Genomic DNA, 19517 nt, shown 5'->3' on the forward strand with positions numbered 1-19517 from the left:
CGTTGCTGATAGGGAGGGAGGAAGACCCGCTTCGTGACGTTCTCCCCACGCGACATTCCCTTGCGTTTCTCTCCACCGACAGGACGAACTTGATCCATGATTGTTTGCTCCGTGCAGGCATGCCCTGCTCCTCCCTTCCGCAAGTGTTACTGATGCCAGAGGACTTCACAGACAGCAGCGACTATGGTTCAGACTTTACTCCGGACGAAGAGGAGCTGTTGAACGAGCTGCTCGCCCAAGTTGCCACCCCCGACGCGACGGTTCAGCGCGCAACGGAGAAGTTGGGCGATTTGCAACCCCCAACTGCGGTGAGAGACATCGAGGATTATGCAGAGGCTCCGTGTGCTCGGGTACCCAAGGTACTTGGCAAGGAGAAGCCCGGTTTGCCCTGGAAACGGAGGTCGCGGTGGCTTCCCTCGCAGCGCGTGGGACCTACAAGTCCGAGCTCGCGCGACATTACTGGGACCACGATTGGTACGGATTTTCAAGTTTTCTTGCTCTAAAAAATTTTGCGTATAGGTAAATGTGTGCTGATAACTTGTCTTGTCGAAGCGTTTAGTTGAGCATCCCAGCTCCACCGAGGGCAGACCCAGAGAGCGGGAGAGAGACGCTGCTCGAGAACAACAGTGGATAAAAGCAGGAAAACGGCAGTTAAATGGACAGGGCGGTGTCGAGGATGCTCGGCCTCCCGTCGAGCGGTTTCGACGACCGCCGAACAAGGCGTTCTCCGTCACAGATTTCATCTCGCCGGCGTGGTGCGAATTGCAGTACTGGTACACACTGACCAAGTACGGAAGGAAGAAGAGCACGCCTGCAATGGCGCGAGGCAGTGTGGTGCACAAGACTCTCGAGGACGAAATCTATACAACTGTCCCCGTCGAGATCACGACAAAGGAGGACGCCTGGGGTTTAAGGGTCTGGAATGTCATCCAGGGGCTACGCACGTTGCGGGAATTCGGAATCACAAGAGAACTGGAGGTATGGGGCGTGGTCGACGGCGAAGTCGTTAATGGAATAATCGATCAGTTGTCCTACGAATCCCCCGACCCCGATTTCGAAGCAACAGCTGCATATTACTACGAGGGATTGGAATCGAGTCGGGTTGCAATGCCTGAATATCAAATGTCCTTGACCGACTACCTTTTATCACCGGAATATGGTGGCAAAAAACTATCTGACTTGGCGCAAACCCAAGAACCGGCTCCTGAAGATATCTCAGTACCCGACTTACCATCGGAGGTCTACGACGTCCCTAGAGTCTATCTCACAGACGTCAAGACAAAGGGCCGCGGCTCAATTCCGACGGTGAAGAGCACTTCTTTTAGACCGACAGTGCTCCAGCTATCGTTATATTATCACCTGCTCAACCGTCTCGCTATAAGCGACGATGTCACGATCGAGTTGCTTGCGAATCGCTATGACTTTGACCCTGAGCAGCCGTTCTCGGACGCATTTGTCTCCGAAGTTGGTGGTCTCAATGAGCGATTTTTCGATGCATTGTCTTCCCAAGGATTCGATCCAGACTATGTCCCGACTCCAGAGGATGCCCTTCAGTCCCCTAGCCGCTCCTCCACTTCTAATATTCAGCCTGCAAGCCAAGACTCCACGAGCATTCTTCTGGCTCACAATAACTTGGCCTCTCTCTGGGCTTTAATGAAAGATCAGCTTCGTCTCACCTTCTTGACTCCTGCAGCAGCCCACTCTATCTCTTCTTCGATCCCGGCCATGTCGCAGCCGAGTACGCTAGAAGCGTATCCAACAGTCCTTTCTCCGCTTCTTACTGCACGATTCTTGTCATCTGCTCCAACAGAAGAGGTTGAAACCCGCCTTTTGGGCAGTCGATCCTTCTTCTTTGATCCTACTAACCTCACGTCATATCTCTCTGACCAGATGGAATGGTGGCGCGGAGGACGCGACCCCCGTGGAGTTGAGATTATGGATGCATGGAAATGCCGGATCTGTGAATTTCGAGATGAATGTACATGGCGACAAGAACGAGAGTGGGCCATGGCGAGTCGAAGGAGGAATAAGGTCTCAGCTATGGACATATAGACTACCGCTGGTCTGGCACCACAGATGACTCTCATATTTCTCTCAATTATGATTCATCCTGGGCCACACAATAGCGAAATCATTATGGGATTTCGAATTTGCCGGGCACATCAGATCAAGGATTGAGGCTAGGAGTTCACTTCCGGGATAGCCCGTTAATGTTCTTATTGACATATCTCATATAAACGACGTGGGGGTACTGAAACAATATATGTCCTATAAAGGATATTTTCGAACTTCATCCTCTTCTTCCAGCTTCAAACCTGCAGCCACCTGCTCTTGATGCTTTTTATCCAGATACTCCAGCAAGACCTCTTCATACTTCTCTTTTCCCTTGTACCGTGAGACGTCATCGCCCCAGCTGCGAACCGCACTCGCCAGCCTCCCCGGCACATAAGGCTCCTTTACGATCTCTGTAATGGGCTCAAAGTAGGTGCGGATGGTGAACAGGACTGCGCCTGACCGTGGCAGTCTGCGCAGCGACTGCCTCTCCGACCGAAAATAGTGATGTTCGATCGCTTTGTTCTTCTCCGCGGTGCTCCAGCTCACTTCGGCCGCGTCCTCGGACCCGATGCTGTACGACCAGGGCAGAGACTCGTCTACCTGGATGAAATAGTTGTTGCGCAGCATGGGATCATCGGGTTTCAACCGACGGAAAAAGTTCATCATCCCCTTCTCGAGTTTCTCCTTGTACTGCGGCACGTCGCCCGAGGTATGGATCTCGGAAAGTCGCATGCCGTACTTGTCTTCGAGACGCCAGAAGCCCGCCAACAGGACCGACCCGGCGAGGAGGTAGTATTCCCCATCGGACTTTTCGAACATCAGAGCCAGATCGTCCTGGACCATCCGGCCAGCCATCTGCATCGGGTCTTCGGCAAGCGGGCGTTGTACAATGTTGAAGGATTCGCCTGTGACGGTATTGTCCATACCAACGGCCGTCTTGGTGAACATGCTGGGATATCTTTCTGGCAGATAGGCACTCCTGTTTTTTTCTCATATGAGCATTCGGTACTGTACAGATCCGTTGATTAATCTAATCAATGGGTAGTAAGGCGACCTACAGCTCTTCGAGCAGCTCGATGGCACCCTCCATCGCTTCCGGAGCCGTGTTGCTGCATTTCGAACCGCGTTCCTCAATTCGACGAGCTTTGTCGGCATGATACTTGAGATAGTGATTATCGAGTTCTGTGTATGGGGTTGAGTGTCTCGTTCCTTTTCTTTTTCAATCAGGTGAAAGGTTGATCCCTTACCTATCCATTCATCCCACTTCAAACTTCTCAACCCCATGGTCACGAAATATTTCCTGGCAAGGAGTCAGATGCAATCAGGACAAGACCTTGGAGTATAAAGCTTACGGGCCATATCGGAAAGGACGATACGGAATAGGCTTCGTGGTATGCACATTCCAATCTGGAAACGCTGCTGCCGCTGGCCTCTTGAAATCAGACGGGATCCATTCTACAGAGGTATCTATTATCAGCAGATGCCTCTCTTTACCTCGTACAATCATCGATAGAATCAATCATACCTCCTGGCTTCCGGACTACCTTCTGTTTCTCCGGATCGGGCGATCGTCGTCTTCCCGCGACTGGTGGTGTCTTCTTTTTGCTGTAGAGAGAGACCAGTGCGTACACACAGATACCCGCTAGGAAGGCCAGACCTGCTAGGCTCTTGGGTGAAAGTTGGTCGAGACTCCTCGTGAAAAAGGTCACTAGATGTGTGGTATCCATCATTAAACTATAGAGTGGAGATATTGGGATCCGAGGGCAGTAAGTTCAGGAAGAGGCTTTCTTATTGTTTTATTTATGTAACAGTGTTTACCCCCATATTATAGATTTAATATATATAAGAATGCATATATCTCTGATTAGTATCTGTGTAGATATTCTGCTGTTAATTCACATCTGCCCGATTCGACATGTTGATCCGAATGATCGTATATGTACAACCAGCAGAGGGGGACTTTCATGTTTCCTTCCAAGAACACTGATAAGCGTCATCGAATCACCATGGCTGTTAGTAGTGGAGAACCCCATTTCACCTTACTTATCTCTCCCTCGTTGTTGCGTTGAGCCCCGATATCCTTGATTGGGCAAAGGGATTTTTTATCCGGATTCGGAAAAGGTTCTGTACAGTGCCTGCCTGCCTGTCTCGCAATCCTCATAAGAATAGAGGAAGGCAATGCGACAGGGTCGAGACTGCAGGCTATGCATTCAAGTAAGTCGATAAAGGATGACATCTAGACGATCACTAGATGTTGATGGTCTCTTCGTCACGTCGTTCAAAAAGGCAGTACTCCCCCCATTTGCGCTGGAAGCGATCCGGGAGAAAAGGCAATTTCGGAATCCAGATTAATCGACCAAGAAGATTTGTCTGCGAGACATCAAGAAATTTCTGGCATGAGACCTTTTTCCAATGGGCCTCGTTGAGGATGTAATGAGGCTCTAGCTCCGTGGCCATGCTGCTCGGGAAATACGAGTCGACAAGGAAAGAGCATTGGGAGATATCGACCTGTTGAGCTGTCAGCCAAAAATCTAGGCTAAGGGTATGGGGTTGGGGTTTAATTGGCGACTTACGTATTTCTCCGGGTCTTCCTGATTTAAATCATTCATCCCCGTGGGGATTAGGGAGGCGCCCTTGACGCGATCCAAATAACCCTTAGCCTCCGGAAATTCCCCAGGCAGCAACCCATCGAATTCGCTGCGGATGAATTTGGCCCTCATGTTTTCAGGTAGGAGATACGACGAAGGGAATCGGTACCATTCCTTGCCAAAGCATACCGTCTGGGCGACATTAGAGACCTCCTGCTTTCCTAGGGCTTCGATGACCTTGAGCGGCGCATTGTAGGCTGTTACCATGCCAATAATACGGAGGATGCCAACATTGACAGCGAAAATAGCGAGCGCAGAAACCAGGGCAAGCCTGATTTCTACGGGGACCCGGCCAACAATCTCCTTGGGATTGGTGGAACTGAGGAAGATGAGTATCAAGTGCATGGTGATGGCCGCATTGAGGGCCAAAAATGGATATGCCGGATACATAAACCTTTCTTCTTTATGAGGCTGAACAGTGAAGATGCCCAGCCACAAGTAGAAAGGAGCCACGAGAGTGAGAGAGCGCAGCGGCGTCCGCTGAGAAGTAGCCTTGGACCGAAACAGCGCTTGAAGAACCAAGAAAGGCGCAGCCAGCATGGCCATGATAAACCAGACGTTGAAGTTCAAGAGCAGATTCCGGATATAGAATGTCCAAGGCTCCGTTCCAAAGATATCCGGACCCCTGTCCTGGCCGCCGAAGACGTTGTATGCGACGATATTCCAAGGCACGAACGCAAATCTTTGGAAGAAAGCGGAGGTAACTGCCGTTTCCGTTGCCTGGATGGTATGAGGACTCTAGGAAAGATCACAATTTCGACTAAGAGTAACTTACTGCAACCAACAGGCACCTCAGAGTCCCATCGATGATGCTTCGGATAACAGAGCCCATACTGCCCGATGTCCAGCCAACAATAATTTCCTCAAGCAGCAAAGGCCCTATCAAAGCCCCGGAAAACGGCCAGCCAACTACAGCGCCGATTCCGAACCACATAATGCCTTGCGCCGTCTTCTGCCCGCCCCTCCGGTCAAGAAATGATGCAAGCCCCAGCATTGACGTGTACATGGTGAAACTCGACGGGATATACGCCGAAGATGCATGGAACATCCCCGGGCTGAACGCAGCGATCACAAGAAACATCAACCCGATCCGAGGGCTGAGAGTCCGACAGATTGCGGAGTATAATCTGGTCTGAGAAGCCGCACAGACGAGGGCGAGGAAAAGCCGGATGATGTAGAACTCGGCGCTCTTGCTCCTGGAGAACAGGGATCCAGCTTTCCCGATGATTGTATGTAGCGTCACGTAGAGCCAGCTTCTAATGCGATATTCTGGCGAGTACTCCCATGTCTGCAGACCGTACCCATGGCTGAGGTAGTGCGTTGGTTCCCAAAAATTGAACGTTTCATCGCAGTCCTGGATAGGAGCATATAGCGCCGCCAGGCCATTAGATACCAGAAACAGATACAGAGTGATATTCAGAGGGATATAAAAGGGCGACGGTGGTGGTCTGTCTCCGTGGATATGCTGTTAGCCCACCAGGCGTCTCTCATCCACGCAGGACAATCAGGTAATACCGGGGCTTGCCTTTGCGGCCAGACTGCTCTGGTGCCTCCTTCGGCTTTCTCTCTGTCGTCGACATCCTGAAAGAGCACTTCCTCCTCGAATTGCTTGATGAGAAGAGCAGTTTGTCTCTAGACTGATAACACCCTGGAAGCTTCTACGGCGGGACGGAAGAGCCACTTGTGCTGATCTGCTAAACAAAAAAAAAGTTGCGATAAGAAGCGATAAATCTTCTGCTTCTGCGACCGACTCTTTTAAAGCCTCTTTCTCTTTTTCTGGGTTTTAGTTTATCAACCAGCTCAGTCTAAATCAAAGATGAGCGACCAGCAGGTTTCTGGCCACTCCCACGGGACGCCAGACGAGCTCACTGAGCCTCCCATGAAGCGTCCCTGTGCAATTGATACGCCACCGATCTCTGCGACGCCTGCGGACAGCGGCAGCGATTTCTACAATACTCCCTGGCCGGCTGGGACACCCTCAAACAACGAGCCGTCTGATATGGTGGCGGAGACACAGACTGCCCGCCAAAGCGTTACCTCGCAGCCTGCTTCGGTGATTCCCGGGTTGAACCTCGTCAACGATGGCCTGAAGAATCTGCAGTCCGAGGAGGGAAAGGAGGCTATGGTGACCGATACCAGTGATCACACAGCCCAGACCGTAGAGTTGCAGGCGGAATCTACTGATGTACCGGTGGTTGGTCAACCGGAAGATGCACAGCAGCAGAGCAATGAACCGGATTCTACGGGGCTAGACGCCATGGAGGTTGATAACTCCGTGGCTCCAGCTGCAGGAGAAGGGAATTCGATCGAAGCTGTCAATGGCCATGCCGAGGACGTTAATGGTGTGGCCTCTGTAACAGCCGAACAGACCACTGGGTTGAGGGAAGAACAAGAGGGGGAAGAGGAAGAGGATGAACACCCGGAGTGGGAAGTCGACTCATCGCCCTACGAGTCCTCATCGGACGATTCTTCAACCGACTCATCGGATGACGATAGTGACGACGATGATGAAGATTATCCAATCCTAAGCCCCGAGGAACAAGCCCGGATACTCATGCAAGCGGAGATGGGATCGGATGATGAGGGAGACGGGAAGGGCAAGTCCGGCGCACACCTAAAGACTGCGAACGAAATGCCGGAAGAAGTGCTGCCCATTCCAGATATGGAGATTACTGCCGAAATGAAGGTGGTGCTGTTGGGCCATGTTGAAGCGATAGTCGATAATGCAGTACTCGTGATGGGCAGTACTTCGGGAGAATACCAGGTCCTAGAAACGGGATCACTCCTCTGCTCCGAAGACCGGAAGGTGATTGGTGTGGTATCCGAGACTTTGGGTAGAGTTGAACAACCACTCTACGCCCTTCGTTATGCGACTACGGCCGACATTGAACAATACGGCCTGACGAAAGAGAAGGCTGTGTACTATGTTGAGCAGCACTCCACGTTTGTCTTCACTCAGCCGTTGAAGGGAATAAAGGGCAGCGATGCCTCTAACTTCCATGATGAGGAGATCGCTGAGGACGAAATCGAGTTTTCCGACGATGAAGCTGAGGCAGAGTACAGGCGTAAGAAGCGCCAGGAGAAGAAGGACGCAAGGAACGAGTCTGGTGGTGCCTCAAAGACTAGGAAGGGACACCCCGGTCCTTCGAAGCTCGGTCAAACCGAGCTTAACTACGACGACGAGGGAGGCGAGGATGGCTATACTCCGCTTGCACGCCCCAAGAATCTCCACGAAATCATGGGTCGTCAGGAAGCTCCTGTGGAAGGAAATGACCACGGAGCTCGAGGAGGCAATTCGCGAGGCGGTAGAGGTCGTGGCAAAGGCAGCGACCGTGGCCGGGGAAATCGTGGCAGAGGAGGAAACGCACCTAACTCTCAGCACGATCGTCAATCTCATCATCAACGCACCACTTCCTCCTACCACCCCCAGCAACAATATCAGCAGCCCCAGCCCCAGCCACAGCCCCAGTACCAGCACCAGCACCAGCACCAACATCATTCGACTTATCATCATCAGCCTCAACCGCCAGCTGCAGAGCCCCAGTCAACACCATCCTCGAATTACAGTCAACCTGCATATTACCAAGGACAACAGACCCCATACGCCCTTCCTCAGCAGTTCCCTCAGTTTACGGGTTATCCGCAACACCAGCAGCAACCGCCCCAACCATATGCCCAGGCTCAAGTTCCGGCCCAGTTCAACTTCCAGATGCCTTACCAACAGCAACATTTCCAGCAAATGCAGAACCCATACCAAAATTTAGCATCGGCTGCGCAGATCAATCCGGCCTTCTTGGCTGTTCTCCAGCAACAGCAACAGCAACAGCAACAGCAACAGCAGCAGCAACATCAACCACAGCAGCCACCCCCGCCGCCTCAGACACAGAACACCCTTTCATTCGAACAAGTGAAGGCGCAGCTGGATCTTCTGCGTCAGTTGAGCAATGCAAACCAGGCCCCCCGTCAGAATTGATGATGTGACGCAATCACTTCTATAACGATTTCATTGCATTTACTTGTTTTTTGTATTAACATGGCTGTTCGGCATTAGGCTAGAGAAAAAGTACTCAGGGAGTTGCAAATTCATATCACTATCAAGATGTACAGGAAGTTGTAGTTATTATAGAAATACACAATTTTCCGTTCGGGATGGTCTATCGAGGTACTATGCTGAAGCTCGATTGTATCCTCTTCGTCTTTCGAAGGACTCAGTACTCGGCAGGTTTCGAGCTCTTAGCTAGCGTCCAGAAATTCTCCATTTTGGACCGCGATAGTGTATCCTTTGCTGCCGCATCAGTCTCGCAGATCCGTGCACCAAGCCACTTCCTGAAGACGCGGGCCTTCGTCTGGCCTTCCCATAGTAGGGTGCAGGCGTTGGAACTGAGATCTTTGAGCTCGCCCGTCTTCTCATCTTCTGCAGACAACCAGGCTATCTGTGCCTCACGATTGCCTTCGCGGACGGCGCCTGGGCCATCGTTTTCCGTCCAGTCGATGCGATTCAGCAAGAGCTTCCGGTAATTGTTGATCGAATGGATTCCCCCTTCCACAATCACCAAGTTGAATCGAGGGTTCATGACGCAGACGCCGGTCAGCGCATTTTGTTCAGCGTTTTTGCTGACCTTAAAGCGGTGCCGCCCGTTCGCCAGGCTCTCAATCCGGTAGACGGAGACGAAGATTCCCTTGTCAGCATCTTTTTGTTGCTGGTTGGCTAGCTTTTCTCGTCGTTCTTCCTTGGTCAGTTTGCGCTCCTCATTCATATCCTCATGCTTTGTGCGACGCTCGGCAATCTCTCTGTTCACCCGAGCTTCTACCGCCGTTGGATCCTTGACAGCTTGTTCGCCCAAGACTCTCATCAGATTAGACTTTTTCACCTTTGGTGGAGGTGCCGGCTCGAGGCCCAGTCTGATCTTCGCTTGCTGTTCTTTCAGATCGGCCATGCGACGCTGGCGACGGATCTTTGCCTGCTCTTTGGGAGTCAGGTACATTGGTTTCTGCTCAGGCATGTGCTTCTCCTGAGGAGGTTCAAGCAGCACAGGGTGCTGGATGTAGACCGTCACGATGGAATCGGGAGTATCGATTTTTAGGTTGTTCTCGTCATCAATAGCGGCGTAGTCAGACCCCTTGACGAGGCCTTCGTCCCACCACTCGATTGCTGGAGGAGCAGGCACAAGAAACGACTTTTCCACGTCCAAATCCTCATCGATACCAGCCTGACGTGCTCTTTCGGCAATGCGCTTTTTCATCGCCTCCAGCTGTGCCTGACGCCGCAGAGCAGCTGCCTGTTGAATATATTTCCCTTTAGGGTTGAACTCAAGCTGACGTGCTTGCCGTGGCTTCGCAATCGTAGCCTTAGGACCAAGGCTGGGGTCAAAATATGGGTTGCTTTTGATCTCTTCAATAGAAGGCCCAGATATATCGAGCCGTGCCTTCTCTTTCCCCGGAATAGGCGATTCGGTTCGACGATTGCCCATCGCACCGCCGAACTTTTGCTGCGATATCTGTCGTCCTTTGGCACCTCGAAAATCCGGCATCGCATCCCCAAGCAACGCTGGATGGAGTCCAACATCCAGCCCACCTCGAGCCTTTGATATTCCTTCATCGTCAAACGCCGGAGGTTGATAAGTCGGCGCCGGAGCAGCCGGCCGTTGCGGAGCCCCCTGGTTGGCTTTCCCCGTAGCCGCGGCGACTCTTGCCCTCATCTGTTCGAGTCTCGACATAGCAGCACTGGCACCAGTTGTAGGCGGAGTAGCGCTCGGACTTGATGCGGCTGGTGTAAGAGTAGGTGTTGCGCCTCGTGCCGCCTGGAGTCTGGCGCGAACAGCCTCTGCCTTGGCTCTTGCCTCCGCAACCATTCTTTCAATATCGGGCTTCCCGGCGGCAGAGCCCCCCTGACTAGGCATCGGGGAGCCATCGTTTGACCGTGTCCTCTTCTGTGTATTGTTGCCTTCGTCCTCAGGGTGAGGCCGCTTCAGCACGCTGCCCGACACGTCCGCCATGGCGTCAATAAAGACGAGTTGTGGCAACTCACAAGACAAAAACCCAAAACCGCAGCTACAGCAAGCCAGCAGACGCGATCGATAGCTGCAAGCCTGCCTGTAAACGACCGTCGACGTGAGAAGAAGACGATGACGGTGCTTGCTGGCTGTCGCTGGGCCGAAAGCGACTCAGGAAGTGGATCTGCAGAAAAAGCGGTGTCTACAGGCAGAAAAAGTTCCACCAAAAAAGTTTCTCCCGCAAGCTCTGGTCGAAGACCGTCGCTGCTCCCTCTCTAGGGCAAATCGCATTGCAAACGCGACAGGAGTCGGGTCTGTGATTCCAGGAGGTGCCGAAGGAACGATGGCGAACTTTGCACGGCCGGTGGCCTCGAATATTGGAGGCCTTGAGTTCGGCGTCTACTCCAATGAAGATATCAAAGCTATCTCTGTGAAGCGAATTCACAATACCCCGACGTTAGATTCCTTCAATAACCCTGTTCCCGGGGGTCTGTATGACCCTGCGTTGGGGGCATGGGGTGACCATGTGTAAGTTTGGTGCTCTGGTCAATTGGAAAAAATTTTCTTGTTGTAAATTAATCGCGTTGCAGGTGTACCACTTGCCGCTTGAATTCGTGGTCTTGCACCGGTCATCCGGGACACATTGAGCTGCCGGTTCATGTCTACAATGTCACCTTCTTCGACCAGCTCTATCGTCTTCTCCGCGCGCAATGTATCTACTGCCACCGCTTGCAGCTGTCTCGGACTCAGATCAATGCGTACAGCTGCAAATTGCGACTCCTGCAGTACGGTTTGGTGGATGAGATTGTGGTAATTGATGAGATGGATATGAAAAAAGCTTCAAAGGATGGGAAGAAACACACCGATGACCATAGCAGCGAGGAAGAGGACGATGATGAGGACATCATGCGCAAGCGGAATGCCTTTGTTAAGCGCTCCATTCGTCAGGCGCAGATGGAAGGCAAATTGAAAGGCCTTATGGCTGGCGCGAAAAATCCTATCGCTGCAGAGCAGAGACGTGAATTGATTAAACAATTCTTCAAGGATATTGGCGCCGCGAAGAAGTGTACCAGCTGTAGCGGGTATGTGCTGAGAATCCCCGAGAAAACCCTTCTCCCTCTTTTTGTGTTGGCAGTAGCTGATTGGATTGTGAAGAATCTCTCCAGGCTATCGAAAGGACAGATATTCGAAGATATTCAGGAAGTCTCTCGGAGAAAAGGCGAGACTGGCCATGTTACAAGGCGGGTTCCAGGCGCCGAACTCCTTGGTTCTCCTTCAACAGGCCAAAAAGTTGAACTCCAAACAGAAAGAGTCCCTTGCAAACGGTGTCTCCGATGGCGACAGCGTTGTCACGGAACTACATGGCGCCGAAGAAGAAGTCGCCCGGGGCAATGCTGTCGTTGCGCAAGTTGAGGAGAGACGATCGGATAAAGAGCAGGCTGTTGCTGAAGGCCAATATATGCCGTCGCCTGAAATCTACGCCGCAATGACCCTTCTTTGTGAAAAGGAGAGTGAAATCCTTGAACTCATTTACAACTCTCGGCCATCTTCCAAGAAGGCATCCAAAGTCACTGCGGATATGTTCTTTGTCAAGAACATCCTCGTGCCGCCGAACAAATACCGCCCTGTTGCTGCTTCAGGTGCCAACGAAGTTACCGAGGCTCAGCAGAACACGCCATTCACGCAGATTTTGAAGAACTGCGATATCATCAACCAGATCAGCAAAGAAAGGCAGAGTGCGGGTGCCGACTCGGCTACGCGAGTGCGCGATTATCGGGATTTACTCCACGCTATTGTTCAGCTTCAGGACACCGTCAACATTTTGATCGATCGCGACAGGAGCTCTCTGGCCGGAACTACAACACCAGGAGCGCCGAACGGGATCAAGCAAATCTTGGAAAAGAAGGAGGGTCTGTTCAGAAAGAACATGATGGGCAAACGAGTGAACTTTGCTGCTCGAAGTGTCATTTCCCCTGATCCGAATATCGAAACCAACGAGATTGGTGTGCCTCTTGTGTTCGCTAAAAAGCTTACCTACCCAGAACCTGTGACCAACCATAACTTCTGGGAGATGAAGCAGGCGGTCATCAATGGTCCTGATAAGTATCCGGGCGCTGCTGCAATTGAAAATGAGGCTGGCCAGGTGATCAATCTGAAGTTCAAAAGCCTGGACGAGCGCACTGCTCTTGCCAACCAACTGCTCGCGCCTTCTAATTGGCGGGTGAAGGGGTCCAGAAATAAGAAGGTCTACCGCCATCTCACGACCGGCGACGTCGTTTTGATGAACCGCCAGCCTACTCTTCACAAACCTTCCATTATGGGTCACAAAGCTCGAGTCCTTCCCAACGAACGAACAATCCGAATGCATTATGCTAACTGTAATACTTACAATGCCGACTTCGACGGTGACGAGATGAATATGCACTTCCCTCAGAACGAGTTGGCAAGGGCAGAGGCAATGATGCTTGCAGATGCTGATCACCAGTACCTCGTCTCAACTGCTGGTAAGCCGTTGAGAGGTTTGATTCAAGATCACATCTCCATGGGTACATGGTTCACTTGCCGAGACAGCTTCTTCAATATTGAAGATTATCAAGAATTATTGTACAGCTGCTTGAGACCGGAGAACTCGCATACAATCTCTGATCGTATCCAGCTTGTTGAGCCTGCCATGATCCGGCCTCAGCGTCTCTGGACGGGTAAACAGATAATCACTACTATCTTGAAGAATATTATGCCTCCTGGACGAGCTGGACTCAATCTCAAGAGCAAATCTTCGACACCCGGAGACCGATGGGGAGAAGGGAACGAAGAAGGCAACGTGATTTTCAAGGACGGTGAGATGTTGTGCGGTATCCTCGATAAGAAACAGATCGGTCCTACTGCAGGCGGTCTGATCGATGCCATTCACGAAATTTACGGACATACCATTGCCGGTCGTCTTATTGGCATCCTTGGACGATTACTCACGAGATTTTTGAACATGCGTGCATTCACTTGCGGTATTGATGACCTTCGACTGACCAAGGAGGGTGACCGGATGCGCAAGGAGAAGCTCAGCCAGGCTTCTAACATCGGCCGTAAAGTTGCGCTGAAGTACGTCACTCTCGATCAGACTACTGTGCCCGATGAGGATGCCGAGCTGCGTCGGCGGTTAGAAGATGTCCTTCGCGACGACGACAAGCAAAGCGGGTTGGATAGCGTCACGAACGCTCGAACTGCCGAGTTGTCATCTGAAGTCACCGCCGCCTGCCTTCCTCGTGGCTTGGCTAAGCCTTTCCCATGGAATCAGATGCAGTCGATGACCATCTCCGGAGCCAAGGGTTCCAGTGTCAATGCTAATCTGATTTCTTGCAATCTGGGTCAGCAAGTTTTGGAGGGTCGTCGTGTGCCTGTGATGATTAGCGGCAAAACGTTGCCGTCATTCAGGGCCTTTGACACCAATCCCATGGCAGGCGGCTACGTTAGTGGTCGTTTCTTGACTGGTATCAAACCACAAGAATACTACTTCCACGCTATGGCTGGTCGTGAAGGTCTTATTGATACTGCCGTTAAAACATCTCGATCCGGCTACTTGCAGCGCTGCTTGATTAAGGGTATGGAGGGCCTCAAGGCTGAATATGATACCTCTGTCAGAGAGTCATCGGACGGTTCAGTCGTGCAATTCCTGTACGGAGAGGACGGTCTTGATATCACCAAGCAAGTGCATCTTCGGGACTTCGATTTCTTGGCTTCCAATTATATTTCAATCATGTCTCAAGTCAACCTGACCAGCGACTTCCATACTCTTGCAAAGGAGGAGGTAACAAACTGGCACAAGGATGCCATGAAGAAGGTCCGAAAGACTGGAAAGGTCGATGCTATGGATCCTGTCCTAGCCCACTATCATCCTGGTGGCAACCTGGGAAGTACTTCCGAGTCATTCTCTCAGGCGCTTAAGAAGGTAAGAACTTCACACCTTATCTATCTCTCCCGAACTAAACGCTAACTTCCTTTTTTCTCCACAAACAGTATGAGGATGGGAACCCAGATAAACTCCTGAAAGATAAGAAGAAGGACATCGAGGGTGTTATCAGCAAGAAGGGGTTCAACACCTTGATGAACATGAAGTACCTCAAGTCCGTGGTGGATCCTGGCGAGGCTGTAGGACTGGTTGCTAGTCAATCTATTGGTGAACCGTCCACCCAGATGACGCTGAATACCTTCCATTTGGCTGGCCACTCTGCCAAGAACGTCACCCTGGGTATTCCTCGACTAAGAGAAATCGTCATGACAGCCAGTGCCAATATCATGACCCCGACGATGACCTTGATGCTGAATGAGGAACTGACCAACTCGGATTCTGAGAAGTTCGCCAAGGGTATCAGCAAACTGAGCATCGCCGAACTCGTCGACAATGTTCAGGTCAAGGAGCGCATTATTTCAGGTGGATCGCGAGCAAAGGTTTACGACATTGAAGTGACACTCTTCCCTCCTGAGGAGTATACTGAAGAGTATGCTATTCATGTCAAGGATGTCCAGAACACCTTCCAAAATAAGTTCATTCCTAAGCTCGTGAAGCTCACCAGAACTGAGCTCAAGAAGCGAAATGATGAGAAATCCTTGAAGAATTTCTCCACGGCTCAGCCTGAGATAGGTGTCTCTGTTGGCGTTGTTCAAGACGCTCCCAGAGGCGCTGATACTGAGAGAGGGTCTGGCGATGATGACGACGAAGATGACGAGGACGATGCCAAGAGGGCCAGGGGCGGTCAGAACAGATCGAACCAGGTTTCGTATGAGGGACCTGACGATGATGAAGCCGACATTATTCGTCAACAAGACAATGCGGAAGAAATGTCTGATGATGAGGATTCGGGCGAAGTCAAGTCTCGTGGCACACAAGACATTGAGATGGCTGGTGCTTCGGACGATGTCGACTCTGATGAAGAGACCAAAGACACCAGGCTGCGCGAGGAAGACATCAGGAACAAGTTCCATGAAGTGACACAATTCAAGTTCAATCCCAAGAAGGGCATTTCATGTTTGATCCAGTTACAGTACGACATCAACACCCCCAAGCTGCTGATTTTGCCTTTGGTCGAGTCCGCCGCACGCAGCGCCATCATCCAGTCTATCCCTGGTCTCGGGGACTGTACTTATGTGGAAGCCGATCCTATCAAGAGTCAGCCTGCCCATGTTGTCACGGACGGTGTCAACCTGCTCGCCATGCGTGATTACCAAGACATCATCAAGCCTCACTCCCTTTACACCAACTCCATCCACGACATGCTGAAATACTACGGTGTTGAAGCTGCACGGGCGTCCATCGTCAAGGAAATGGGTGATGTGTTCAGTGGTCACAGCATCTCCGTCGACAACCGCCATCTGAACCTCATCGGCGATGTGATGACCCAGAGCGGCGGTTTCCGTGCCTTCAACCGCATGGGTCTTGTCAAGGATAGCTCGTCGCCCTTGGCCAAGATGAGTTTCGAAACGACCGTTGGCTTCCTCAAGGATGCAGTCCTCGAGAGAGATTTCGATAATCTCAAAAACCCAAGTGCCAGGATTGTCGTTGGTCGTGTTGGGAACACCGGAACTGGCGGGTTTGATGTCCTTGCCCCTGTGGCCTAGCCTTGGGCAAAATAGGGTTTCTTAATATGGAAGAAACTATGTACATTTTCCTTTCTTTTTGTTGATTTTGAAATTTCGTACTCCTATTTAGTGCAATCTCTTCATGTGCCCTATGATTGATTTGGAGTTTCATGTCAGCGGAACCAAAAGTACTTCCTCTGTTCAAATTAGCAAGCTCCTTTCTGCTGTTAATGGATATATAGAACTACTAAAGATGCTATTGATCTGTTGATACTGAGATGATTAAAAATTTTCATATCCAATTCTACCTCAAAACTCCAACCTAAGTGCTATGGTATCATGATCGTAGTTTTTCCAATTCAAATGAAGCAGGTGAGGAAAAGAACGCTTGCGACAGATAGTCAAAATCAGATATTTAATGGTTAATATGCATGCATAGACAGACCCTAGTCTTGCCTTGTTGTTTACTGGGCGTCTAGCATGACCAAGTCTTCATCAATGCCGTCGTCAAATTCGTCATGGTCTGCAATGCCGGCTCCATTGCGATGAAAACCATTATTTGCTTGAGCGTCTGCGAGTGTTTCGCGCTTCATTCTATCCTCCTCTTGTCTTTGTTTAGCGAGATGTCGCTCGAGATCGGCCAGACTCCACGTTGAGATTCCCTCTTGATCCTTGGCCTTGAACGGCTGGGCCATGGTTCGAAGGAAGCTCTTGGCTGTTGCCACGGCCATGTCTGTGCTTAGATTCGTCTCGCTCTCCAGCATGGCTTGACTGATCCACTTGGGTAACTGGGTCCGTTTCTTTTGGAACCGACGGTCAGCCAGCACCATGACTCCGTAGTCATCTTTCCCTCGTAGGACACGGCCCAGGCACTGTGCGGCGTGTCTCATGGCGTCGAAAGATAAAAAGTCGTTCTCTCTGATGCGATAGTTTTCCCGAAGGAATTCAAGACGGGCTTTAAGGATGCGAGATTCGGTATACTGGAATGGCACACCAATACAGAGCACGGCACGGCCATAGTGATGGTCGAAATCGATACCTTCTGATACCTTTCCCCGTGCGACACAAAATAGGACCGCTCCTCGTCCGTTACAGCACGCTGTGCGGTATGTTTCCAATGCGAGAGACGATTCTTGAGCATCCGGCGTTTCGACAAGGATCAGCTTATAGTTCCAGATCGAGTCTAGAATGCCCATCCCCTGCCACATGCTGATAATCGACTCCATATAGAGGTATGACGGGAAGAAGACAACGATCCCGTCTGGGGTGATTCGTGCAAATTCGAGGACAAGATTACCGTAGTTGCGTACAACGCCAGGATCATTTCGAATCTGGAATCCGGAAGAAACTTGAGCCTGATCGGACCCACGAGTCACGATCATTGGTAGGAAAGAGCGGCGTGCTAAGGTCATGCTGTATGACTCTTGAAGCACGGTCGTGAACCCTAGCATTTTCGGGTACATCTCAAGGGGGGACAATGTCCCAGAGGTAATGATGACGGAGCTAAATCGGTCGAATACTGGTTTGATAGCAATGGCAGCGTCCAGACAGGTGAAATGCAGAACTGGGTTGGGCACGGTGGCTGTTTCGGACTCAAACGGCTCCAGAATCAAACAGAAACCTTTGTCGTAAGTTGCAACCAGGGTCGCGAACGTGGCAACTTCTTGAAGAGGCTGATAATCTTCGATGTTCACTAGCTCAAGAGTTCTCACCAGGGAAGTCAGACGTTCGGCACAGAACCGCAACGGCTTCCTTTCGATATAAGTCAAATCTTTTAGGTGGGTCAAGAAAGATGGTGGAGTCTCGGATATGGTATGTGTGACTTTCATACGCGTTTTGAGATACTCGATGAATCGCTTCAAAAAAGAAACGAAGTGTTCCGCTCTGCGAATATTACCGGGCACTGCTTCCTTCAGTAGGTCGTCCGGAAGGACCGGATTCGATATGAATTGGTCCTCTTCTCTAGCTTGCTCTGCCTCTCGAAGACCTTCGACCAGCTTTGTATATTCATTTTGAAGTTTCTCCGCATCGGAGCTCTTCAGTTCTTCAATTTTTCGTTCCAAGTTGCTTGCTCCTCGTGTAGCCTTTCGTAACGAGTCTTCGGTGATATCAATGCTCAAAGATTCGATGCAGACGTTATCGATGTTGTGGGCTTCGTCAAATACTACGATGCAGTCTTTCGAGAGCTCTCTCGATACTCGTTCGGCAATCTTCGGGTCAAGGAGGTAATGGTAAGAGTAGATGATAACGTTGCAAAAGGGCATCTATTTGGATTAGACTCCAAGACAGCTGAAGACTAGGACAAGGACTTACCATGCGTCTTGCTGAAAAATATGGGCATTGCTTATGTTGCTCTCCGTACTTTATTAGCCCGTCGAGCGTGAAGACGCCAGTAGGGACGAGGTTATGCGGTTCCAGCAAGTCGAGATTCTAGGGCTTCCTCAGTAAAAGGCTTCCCTCTTATCGCAGCCAGTACGAAGAGATGTTCCACAAACCTCATGGTATATGCAAAGGTCTACATCTTCGCCTCTTTCCTTCTTCTCTTTGACGAAGCCTGCTGTCAGGCTCCTGCATCTTGCATCTACCACGGTGCCACTTTTCTCTCGCTTGACGGACGGATGTAGACACAAGTTCTTTCGACTTGTCAACCCTAGTGCCCGGAAGTCTTCTGTGTGGCCTAGCTGGCCTTCTCGATATTTCATTAACGCCTTCAACTCCGTTAAAGCTTTCTCGATCTCAGACATTGTCCGCGAGCAGTAGATAAGCTTCCGATGCTCTGGGTAATGTTGCTGATAGGCAACGATCAGAGACAACAAAGAGACGGTCTTCCCAGTACCGGACGGCATCTCCAAGACGCAGTGACCCCCGGCGTCGAGGGTCTTCTTGAGATCGCACATGTATGCATATTGCTCGGGGTATATACGAGGGTACGGGAACAGCACGGGGAGGTCGCTATTTTATCCCATAGTCATTAGCTTTGAAGATTTCCATCAAACCAAGCACTGCCTGACATGTCACTTACTCGATAAAGAACTTCATGGCGGGCTGTGGTTTGCAAGAGCCTCCCCCAGCTCAGGCGTCGATAAGCAAGCAGCAAGATTGGCTCTGCCTCATTGAATAATAATCGCGCCCAGACCGCGTCGACTTTTCCGCAAATGACACCAGATCATGTGACTTTATCGGAGCATGACTAAGCAGGAGATAACACACTGCTCCTCCAACAGGTGAATCCCCTCATTGACAGCGATTC

General features: G+C 50.9%; 6 protein-coding genes across 6 annotated transcripts; 3 read left to right on the forward strand and 3 right to left on the reverse strand.

Annotated features, from left to right (window-relative positions):
* Positions 1 to 152: 152 nt before the first annotated feature.
* On the forward strand, positions 153 to 2052 carry ASPZODRAFT_13113 (hypothetical protein; the record flags this gene model as incomplete). Its single annotated transcript, XM_022722674.1, has 2 exons — positions 153 to 474; positions 560 to 2052. 2 exons carry the CDS (start codon positions 153 to 155, stop codon positions 2050 to 2052), a joined length of 1815 nt encoding a protein of 604 aa, XP_022584520.1.
* A 216-nt stretch (positions 2053 to 2268) lies between these two features.
* ASPZODRAFT_149450 (hypothetical protein) lies at positions 2269 to 6283 on the reverse strand (the record flags this gene model as incomplete). Its single annotated transcript, XM_022725486.1, has 8 exons — positions 2269 to 3034; positions 3114 to 3237; positions 3303 to 3355; positions 3408 to 3543; positions 4329 to 4563; positions 4629 to 5423; positions 5479 to 6151; positions 6219 to 6283. The coding sequence occupies 8 exons, from the start codon at positions 6281 to 6283 to the stop codon at positions 2269 to 2271; spliced, it is 2847 nt and encodes a 948-aa protein (XP_022584521.1).
* A 236-nt stretch (positions 6284 to 6519) lies between these two features.
* ASPZODRAFT_149451 (hypothetical protein) lies at positions 6520 to 8676 on the forward strand (the record flags this gene model as incomplete). Its single annotated transcript, XM_022725487.1, has 2 exons — positions 6520 to 7045; positions 7097 to 8676. The coding sequence occupies 2 exons, from the start codon at positions 6520 to 6522 to the stop codon at positions 8674 to 8676; spliced, it is 2106 nt and encodes a 701-aa protein (XP_022584522.1).
* Positions 8677 to 8911: 235 nt separating this feature from the next.
* On the reverse strand, positions 8912 to 10699 carry ASPZODRAFT_139350 (hypothetical protein; the record flags this gene model as incomplete). The annotated part of the gene is made up of 1 exon (XM_022724546.1): positions 8912 to 10699. The coding sequence occupies one exon, from the start codon at positions 10697 to 10699 to the stop codon at positions 8912 to 8914; it is 1788 nt and encodes a 595-aa protein (XP_022584523.1).
* A 263-nt stretch (positions 10700 to 10962) lies between these two features.
* ASPZODRAFT_128602 (hypothetical protein) lies at positions 10963 to 16586 on the forward strand. Its single transcript, XM_022722065.1, has 4 exons — positions 10963 to 11224; positions 11287 to 11778; positions 11852 to 14639; positions 14708 to 16586. Exons 1-4 carry the CDS (start codon positions 11040 to 11042, stop codon positions 16304 to 16306), a joined length of 5064 nt encoding a protein of 1687 aa, XP_022584524.1. The 5' UTR covers positions 10963 to 11039; the 3' UTR covers positions 16307 to 16586.
* ASPZODRAFT_128603 (hypothetical protein) lies at positions 16559 to 19365 on the reverse strand. The gene is made up of 4 exons (XM_022722066.1): positions 19290 to 19365; positions 18763 to 19219; positions 18581 to 18697; positions 16559 to 18531 (listed from the first exon to the last, which is right to left on the reverse strand). The coding sequence occupies exons 1-4, from the start codon at positions 19304 to 19306 to the stop codon at positions 16732 to 16734; spliced, it is 2391 nt and encodes a 796-aa protein (XP_022584525.1). The 5' UTR covers positions 19307 to 19365; the 3' UTR covers positions 16559 to 16731.
* Between the last annotated feature and the right edge of the window lie 152 nt (positions 19366 to 19517).

The sequence above is a fragment of the Penicilliopsis zonata genome, assembly GCF_001890105.1.
Source record: "Penicilliopsis zonata CBS 506.65 unplaced genomic scaffold ASPZOscaffold_2, whole genome shotgun sequence".
NCBI classification, from domain to species: domain Eukaryota; kingdom Fungi; phylum Ascomycota; class Eurotiomycetes; order Eurotiales; family Aspergillaceae; genus Penicilliopsis; species Penicilliopsis zonata.